Source organism: Rhincodon typus, chromosome 26, assembly GCF_021869965.1.
Source record: "Rhincodon typus isolate 14 chromosome 26, sRhiTyp1.1, whole genome shotgun sequence".
Lineage (NCBI taxonomy): Eukaryota > Metazoa > Chordata > Chondrichthyes > Orectolobiformes > Rhincodontidae > Rhincodon > Rhincodon typus.
The window spans coordinates 32,431,552-32,441,238 of NC_063357.1; the positions used below are offsets into that span (position 1 = coordinate 32,431,552).

At 38.1% G+C, this 9,687-nt stretch overlaps 1 protein-coding gene across 9 annotated transcripts in view; it reads left to right on the forward strand.

Moving 5' to 3' along the window:
* The window catches only part of LOC109916239 (elastin), a 225,182-nt gene extending 215,862 nt beyond the window's left edge, over positions 1-9,320 (forward strand). For 7 of the 9 annotated variants that reach the window (XM_048612512.1, XM_048612514.1, XM_048612505.1 and 4 more), the window contains 2 exons: positions 4,628-4,684; positions 7,468-9,320. In XM_048612512.1, coding sequence (XP_048468469.1) covers positions 4,628-4,684; positions 7,468-7,514 — 104 coding nt within the window. In that variant the 3' untranslated portion in view covers positions 7,515-9,320. The remainder of the gene's footprint in view (positions 1-4,627; positions 4,685-7,467) is intronic. The other 2 variants (XM_048612509.1, XM_048612511.1) reach the window with 1 other exon arrangement.
* The last annotated feature ends 367 nt before the right edge of the window (positions 9,321-9,687 follow it).

The following is a 9,687-nucleotide window of genomic DNA, read 5'->3' on the forward strand; positions in this document are numbered from 1 at the left end:
AGGGTCTAGGCCCGAAACGTCAGCCTCTCTGCTCCTATGATGCTGCTTGACCTGCTGTGTTCATCCAGCCCTGCACCTTGTTGTCTCGGATTCACCAGCATCTGCAGTTCCTACTATCCCAGACATAGGTGAGTTTCCTTTTGTTAGGTAGATGCCAGGATTGTAGCTGAACTGGAATAATTTGACCAGAAGCACAGCTAATTTTGGAGCACCAATCTTCAGCATGACAACTGGGATGTTATTAGGGGCCATAGCCTTTGCTGTATCTAGTGTGCTAAACTATTTCTTGATGTCATATAAATGAAATACATTTGACTGAAGACTAATATATATGATGTTTGGGTCCTCTGGAGAAGGCCAAGAAGGAAAACTAAATTTGCTCTTCTGACTAAATATGGTTCCAAATGTTTCAGGCTTGTTCTTTGCCATTTAAATACAGCGCTGTCCCATCATTAGCGATGAGGATATTCACGGAGCTTTCTCTTTCTGTATAGCATTAATTAGTTAAATCACTAACATAACTGAATATGGGAGAACTGCACAACTTTGATCTAATCATTGGTTGTAGAATTTCTTAGCTGCATGATGATAATGACAGAGCAAAGGATTGCACAGGCCATGAGTTGACGCATTATGGCAGAATGCAATTCTGCAGTTCTGATGATTCAGAGTATTGAGCCAGATTGTTTCTCAGTTTATCTCATCAAGCATAGTGATGGTGCCATACAACATTCTAAGTATGAAGACAGGATTTTGTTTCTACGAGCATTGTACTGTGATCATTCCTACCAATACAGCCACAGATAGATGCATCAAGTATACAGACTTTGGTGAGGACAGAAGATGTTGGTTTTTCTTTAAGATTTAATTGTCAACACACTCCGCTCTGAATCACAGGGTGCCCGGTTTTCACTGAATTTCAAAGCTTGAGCAAAAAGCATCAAGATTTGCATTTCAGTGCAGTACTAAGGGACAGTCGCATTGTTCGAGATGTCTTCCTTCAGATGAGACATTAAATTGAAGTGCATCTGCCTGCTCCAGTCGAAGAAAAAGATTTATGGGATTATTTTAAAGACAAGCAGAGACATTGTACCCAGTGTCCAGACCGATATTGATGCCATTAGAAATAGATTCTGGTCTTTATTCTATTGGTGTTTGTGGAAACTTTTTGTCTGCCTTCTGCTCAACCACATGCTGCTCCACATTATCAGAGGGAACAGACACAGGGTTCGAGTTCAAAGGAGATTATACCTGTTCCACAGGATATACATACAGATGATGAAATCTGATGATGTAGAATTGCCTCAGGCTGTTCCGGCTTCTGCAACAGATCTGTAATTTGCAGTCTCCTGTACTAAAACATTCTCAGTGAAACACATTTGATGAAGATATCTTGGAAGTTGTCATAATTCATTCAGAAGCAGTGCACATAATTTTTCACAGATGGCTCGTTGGAGAAATTCTATCCTTCAAGGACCTCTCTGATGGCTCCTGAGGGGAGTCTTCCACCAAAATAATAGTATATTGGACTCAAAAATGTTAACTCTACCTCACTGTCTCCACAGATGCTGCCGAACCTGTTGAGATTTTCCAGCGCTGTATGTGTTATTCTACATTTGTACCACTATCAATTCAGACAACAGATGCAATAGGAGCTATAATGACCACAAGGGCAATTGTAGAACAATAATGATTTGATGAAAATGGAATTTAAATGCCTCGACAAATCTAGGAGCACCCTTCAATATGTCATATCAAGGGTCTTCAGGATGGTTTGTCAGTTGCACAACCAACTACTGAGGGGAGTAGAACTGCAGAAAGTGGAAGATGTCGAGAATCAGGTATCTGAAAATAAATGAGGAGGAAGAATTCTCTTCCACAGAAAGTGGTTGAGGCCAAAACATTGAATGTTTTCAAGAAGGAGTCAGACGTAGTTCTTAAAGCTAAAGGGATCAAAGGGTATGGGGAGAAAGTGGGACTCCGGTCAAGACAGCAGTGGATTAGGATGCTCCAACCAGAGCTCCTCCGCTCCTTTTGTTTCCTTCTTTTCTGCCCACTTCGGTCTCTCCATGGGTCCTGGCCTGGTCTCTCGGCAGCTTGTGGCAGATCCCCACCTGGTCTCTCGGCGGCTCGTGGTTCATCCTGGCCTGGTCTTTTGGCAGCTCATCGCAGGTCCTGGCCTGGTCTTTCACCAGTATGTCGGTCAGTCTCTTGGCGCTCATGGCAGTGCCTTAGTTCGGCATGCAACTGGCTCTGCCTAGTCATGTTCCCAAGGCACTGGGGGAGATCAGAGAGGTAGCGACTTCGGCAGCAGCGACAGTATCTGTGGTAGCAGCTTCGAGAACAGACAGCAGAGCAAGATAAGCAAAGGACTCCTTAAAGACTGTTGAACTTTTAACTTATTCTTTTATTTTCCTAATTTAAACCATGAAAGACTTTAATGTAAATTATTGCCGATTTCTTTATTTTTCAACTATTCTATGAAGTAATGCTTAACTTTTTAACTCTCATTTCTCTTTCTACTTTGTACCTAAGCTTTTTTTGTACCTAGATACCTAATATGGTGCCATGTGTGGTGAAATTATTCAATTTTCACTGTACTTCTGTACTTGAGTACACATGACAATAAAAATCTAAAATCAGAGTACTAATTTGGATGATCAGCCATGATCATATTGAATAGCCTATTCCTGCTTCTGTTTCTTCTGGATTTAATGTGAGTAGGTTTTCAGGTAAGCAGGGAGTCCCCATCAGATAATAGGTAAGTAATTAAAGTATTAAAAGAGGCAAATAGCTGCGAAATTAACCCAGCATTCTGTCTCTAGTTGAGAAGATTTGGGTTCAAGTTTCACCTTTCCGAGAAACATGCAATAACATACCTGAACAGGTTGATTCAAAATACAAACCCCCTTTGCTGATTGAAAATCAAATAAGGGAGGGTTAAGATGTGAAACAGAATTAAGAATTAAGTTGCTTTTATCTTTAATGGTTGCCAGGCTACTAGCCATGAGTCCAGCAATGGCTGTACCAATAATATCCAAGACCATCTCCTCCAAGGGAATTAGGATATACAGGGAGGTCTGTTCCTCTGCCATTAACTCTTGCTGCCTCTAGTTCAGCATCATTTTCCCTTGTAGGAGAAAGAGAAATGCATGAGTGAATATCATGCAATCTGTTTTACTGATGTGGCTACCATGATTGAATACCTGACAGTGTATGCAAACTGTTAAATGTGAGTAATGCTTGCAGCAGTGTTAAAATGTTAAAGGTAAGTTGAAACATATTGCAATTCTAATGGATAGAAATTGCTGGTAGCTAAGTGGTGGACATGTACAGTACTGTGCAGCATGTGAGGCTAGTCGTGTGCTTGGTGGGAGGTGATCTTTGAAGATGCATTCACTGACCTTGACCACGTGACATCACTGAGTTTTTTGCAATGTGTGTCCAGGTCTTGAAGCTTTGACTCCTGAGTTTGACCACCATACCTCTATCTCCGCTGAGTATGTGACTTGAGACATATTGATACAAAACCCTCCTTACAACGTCCTCCATCAAGATATCCAGAACAGAGTATGGAAAGGTTAAGGAGCTGCTATCTAACATGTTGTGCCATTATTTCAGGTTTCTCAGGTCAGGTTGACTTCCCACCTAACTACCAGCACCAGTTCCAGCCACAATAATCCAGTAGAGGTACAGGCCTGCATTAACCAGTGCAGGTTCATTTTCAATGGTTCTCACCACGCATGACATTAACACTCCATTTATATATCCAGTCCATCAACAATACTGTTAGCATTGCTTATGTGCTGAAATCTTTGAACTGAGTAGGCAGCGCAGTATTGCCATAATGCCTGTGTTCCAAGCAGCAGTAACAGATTAATTTTATATTGCCATATTTGCACAATTTTCAGGACCTATCAAAGTTAGTCACTAATCAATTGCCTTTACACTTGTACCATCAGGATAATACATTCAATATCACTTATAAATAGTATGGAGAGCAGATAACCATGATAATATTCATCCCCAACTTCATAAATCTATGACAACAATTTTAATTAGTCTTTCCTTTATGCCAATATATTTTGCTTTCCATAGCCAATACAATTATAACTCAGGTGCCCAATCTTCTATGCGTTCCATGCATATTAACTTTTAATAAAAGTATCTCATTCTCAAAACATCTATTGAAAATCCAGATAAATTGTATCTACAAGCATATGCACATGTAAATGTGTAGGCCATTCAGCCACTCAGGCCTGCTTCATATTTAATAAGATCATGGCTGATCTAATCGTCACCTCAAATCCACATTCCCATCTAACCCGATAAGCTTTCAACCCTTTGCTTAACAATACCATTGACTTAAAAGTAGTCAAGTCTTCCGCTCTAAAAACATATTTACAATGTTTTCCTGCACAACTGAGTATCTGTTTAAAAATAAGTGGAATTATAAAGGATGATGACTTTTATTCTCATTGTGATAAGAGTGAATACAACAAAAGTTTTTTTTTTCAATTTGTATTTATTTTCACCATTTTATCATGTGAGCCCAGCCCATTATGAAAGAGGGTGTATAAGCTGTCTTGATAAATCAATGTTTAATGGGTCAGATTTTGTGTTGCAGGTAAACCTCCTAAACAGTATGGGGCACTGAGCCAGTTTGGGTATCCTTATGGGAGAGGTATGAGCAACTAATACTGGATTCATTTGCATTGAATGTACACATTATTTAGCTAACAGTTAAGCAATTGATCAAATCCGAATGTATTAATTAGCTCATAATATGCATATTTTAAATATAAAGTATTTATGACAACTGAGATCCAACTGAATCATTGTAATTGTGTACACTTCATTCTTTGTCCAAATACTATGTTTTTTTAAACATCCGTTAACATCTGTATTTATATAACATCTATAATGTAGTCAGGCATTTCACTGGAGTTCTACAAAGCAAAATTTAACAACAAACTGTATAAAAAATATTGAGGCAAATCATCAAAGTGGTATATTTTAAAGAGTGTCTTTAAACAAGGAGAACAGTAAGAGATACAGAGAGGTGCATAAGGGGAATCCTAGAGCTTGACATTAGCAGCTGAAGGCACAGCAACTAATGGTGTAGCAATTAAAATCAAGGATGCTCAAGACCAGAATATGGATGCCTTTGAGGTTTGTAGGGCTGGAGGAGATTTGGAGATAGGGAGCCAGGAAGCTGCAGAGTTGTTTGAAAGCAAATATGAAAAGTTTTAAATCAAGACATTATTGAACCAGGAATCAAGACAATGAGCAATGAGCTGATGAATGAATTGGACTAAAACCCAGTTAACCACAGGTATCTCCAATTTCTTCATTGAAATCTCTGGAGCCTCCTTCATCTCTTGCTGAAACAACTTGAGAAGTTTCTTCAAAGAGCACTCTTAAGACTCTTAGAAGAACACTTAGAACATGTGCTAGAGGTTGCTCCACAGTGAACAATATTTAATGACAGGTGGAAAAATACATTAAATTCATTTGTGAAATGTTTGATACATTGTAAGTATTTGATATGCAGGTAATGTATTTTGTCTGAAAGTTCTGGTGTTTAGGCTAGCCACTCTTTTAAAAATAGTGGTAGACATGAGATTGCTCTTTGAGGAATTGATGCAGAGGAATGGTACATTTAGAACAGAACTGCATTTGCGTGAGCGAAATTGTGCAATTTACAAGAATGGTGGACCTTTTTCATTCTCACTGCTCTCAGTGTCTTCCTGTTATATCTCCTATCCACCCTCCATGTCTTCCTGCTGAATAGATTTTCCCCACTGAATAATGAAGTCATGTAAAATGCTGCATCTGGAAAATCTGTGTCATAACCTGAGTTTTAAAGAGGATAGTCTTTATCTGTTAACAGAATTGAACTCCTGCAATTCTAAAGAAGCTTCGCTGGACCTGAAATGTTAATTCTACTTTCTCTTCACAGATACTGCCAGACCTGCTGAGTTTTTCCAGCAATTTCTGTTTGTGTTTCTGATTTACAAGATCCACAGTTCATTCATTTTTTTATTCTGTAATTTAGCATTGTATTAGTCCAAGATGATGGAATGCTGCTGATTCTAATGTTATTTTTCCAGGGTAAACTTATTTTCAACCTGCAAAACATGTTAATCAAACTTTACCAAGGTTCAAACCTAAGCTAGAAAATTACAAATGTTTTAATACAGTGGCCTATTGTACTGGTTCCTTGCAGATTTTGTATTTAATGATACATAAATGTTCTATAAGATGTTCGGGGGAGAAAAGACACTTTTCAAAGTGAATGGAAGTTTTTTAACAATTTTCAAAGACATCACTAATTGTATTAAATCAGAACTGCTACTCCAACAGTGTCAAGCTATCATAAATGTAAAATATCTTCGAGAAAAGAAAGAAAGCCCAGAACATGATATTTTGAAATGTTTCAGTTGACTTGATTAATTTATAAGTCATTGCAATTAACTGGATTTCCTTATTTGCATCATTGCATTTAAGGGGCCAGTCCAGACTAGAAACTGAATATGAACCTATTGGATCTCACCTAATTCAAATCATGTTCATAATACAGTGCAGGCACCCAATGATATCAATTACTGAACCAAAGGAAATTGATCCATTGGTTTCATTTACTTATTACTGGTTAGCTGCAGGCAATAATTGAGTACTCCTGTAAAACACAAAGATTATCTAGAAGGGATCTTGTGGCACAGTAGTTGTGTCTTTACTCTGAGCTGGAAGTCCAGGTTGAAGTTTCACGTGCTGTGGAGATGTGTCAGTGCAATGTGATATGATGGGTGCTGACAGGAAGAAGGATTAAATTTTCTGCAGATTTTCTCCCCTGGACATAGTTTACATTTGATAGAAGGGTAAAGGTGAAAACTGGGATGTTTGAACTAATTTCAGGAAACTGTCGGGATTTGATGAAAAACGAGGACTGTCCTGGATGTCTGGCCCCCTAAGTAGAGGCAATAACTGCCATCTCCCTGGCATACCATCATTCAATCAATCTATTGACTCCCACTGGCTGGCAGCTCTCTTCAGATACAGCTGCTTTGTCCTGGAGTGCTTTATCTCTGGGCAGGGCTGCCACTACCCTGTCAAGTCCACTTACTGAGTGGCATATACTATGGAAGACCTTTCCCATTGGCACATTATTAAAATGACGCAGGCTACCTGATATATTGAACAATTTGGAACCTGTTTGCGTGCATGAAATGAATATGGTGCTATTAAATGTTTAAGAGAACAACTCTATTTCCATTTGAAACTACTTATAGCAATACTGCAGATCTATTATTTTGTTTACAAAATTCAAGTGTCTTCACATATTTTGGCATAATCTTTTTTAAATTCAATTCTATTAATTAGTTGACTTTGGCCTACTTCTGAACACCTTGTGGTTGAGAAGAAAATAATTTTATTTAACTAAACAGCTTTTCTATGTTTTTGAAGGATCCCCTTGTGCAATGGGAAAATATTGTGGCCGAAGGAGAAAATAAATAAATAATTGGAAAAGAAGTGACCTCAAGAACTCTGGTGCTACTGCATGATTCGGAATGTAAAGGATGGTGTGGAATGGAACTCCCCTCACCACTGCCCCCCACCTTTCTTCATTTCATCTATGAAACAATTTGGCTGCATTCATTATCAGTATCTAATGGACTTTGTTATCAAAGAAGCTGTGCTATACACTGTGTGCTTCAAGCATTTAGGGACCAGCTTACAACTGAGTCCTTTGCTGTTAATCTCATTCATAGTAAACACCATCCTTGACTTGATTTGTTTTGTTTTGTGATTCTAACTCCAGTATTTTTAAGTTATAAAATTGTGTTATTAATTTTTAGTGGCTTGTGCTTTGCTTTACAAGATGTACTGTGAGTGATACCTGGATCATACAGCTGGGCCGTAGCTCCAACCCCTGCCATAATTTTGGTGCTGATGAAAATCTATTTTTGAGAGTGGCAGCTGTATTCATACAAATGATGGCTCAACCCTAATGAGTGGGGCCTGAAGTGACCAATGCAACTTTTGCATACTGTTTTTCTACACGTTTGTCACATGGCTAACAAGACTTTGCACTTGGGGGCCAAATTTAGCTTCCTGGCCATAAGATTCCTGGAAAGGTCTGGCTACTTTGATTTGGTAGGCTTTGAAGTTTATACAAGCTGAATGGCATTGGGGCAGATTTTTCCCCTCCTACACTTGAAGCTAATTAATTTCTTCCACACAATAAATTCAGGAATATTGGGCCAGCTATCCTACGTTATTTCTTCCCACCTTATTTTCCTGTACCCATTGTACCTGGATGGTTCAGAACTCTCAGGTTTGGGACAAGGAAAACCTATCCCAAGTTATGATAACATTAGTCCTTCATCATTGGCAGTGGTGTGGCTAGGATTTTACTACCTCCAGGATCAGGGTTAATAAACGAACTCTGCACATTTTAACAATCTGATTACAGCATTAATTGGTTATGATTTGTATTCAATTGAAATGTCCTGTTGGAACTCTGCCAAATGAATTAGTTGGGTAACAAATTAATCCAACAAAGACATTTTGTTCCTAAAATGAAAACTTTCCAACTAATCCTAGCTCATGAAATTCCCCAATTTAGCATATTGTAAAGCGGTTCGTAGTCCTGCTGTCAACAAACTTGCATGCTGTTATAAATCCTTACTGCACAATAGTGCAGTCTCAGGCATCATCTTCTAAAAAAAATTATATAATAAGAGGGTATATAGACATAATTGCACACGATTATTAGATTGTACCTGAAGGGGCTAACTGAATTGTGAAAATGCAGAAGCCCACCACAGCCATTCTTGATAAAATTGACCTTTCTCTTCTGCTTTCTGTCTCTTCTGTCTGTGTCCATTTTCTCTGGCCCTATTTTGTTTCTCTTTGACTGTCTTATCTGCAAAGTAGAAATCATGATCAGCAGTATTCTTGAAACAGGTTTAACCATTAGATTTTTAACTAGTTCAATGCCTGGATCAAAATAAATTTGATATGAGCACCTTAAGTATCTGTCATAGATGCTGATCAGAGCTCCTGTTCTTAACATAACTCACAATTTTCCATCATGCACTTCTTTTGATAAGTGATATGCTATTGTATGTAATACTTTACATCAGTTCTGCAATAATAAGTACTGTAGCAGATCTTGAGCCCCAACATTGGTGTATTGCTTCAGGTTTGGTGTAATGCCCATTTGCTGTATCTTCATAAACTGTATGAATGAGAAAATACTGGATGGACAACAATTCAGTAACAGCTTTTAAAATAAACAGAATTGTTTAAATAAATATTTTCAGTAAGCAAATCATTGAACATTGTATATAACTTGATGTCTAAGTGAATGGAAAAATATCATCATGAAGACTCCAACACTTTTGGCACAATTCTCACTATGCGGTCGGCCAAGACCATGGCAATCTATTAAGTTTATAGTAACATGCAACTACACAGGGAGTGACTATAATAACAAAAAACAAGCAAGCACTCTGCTTTCCAGACCCTTATAACACTGACAGGTTAGGCCTTCCTATAAAATGATTCGGCCCTAAAGTCTGGAAGTTTAAAACTAATAAAGAAAGAATTAGAATTTATGTCACTTCTTTCATGACCACAAGAAATTCAAAATTGTTTTACAATTAAGTATTTTAAAATATG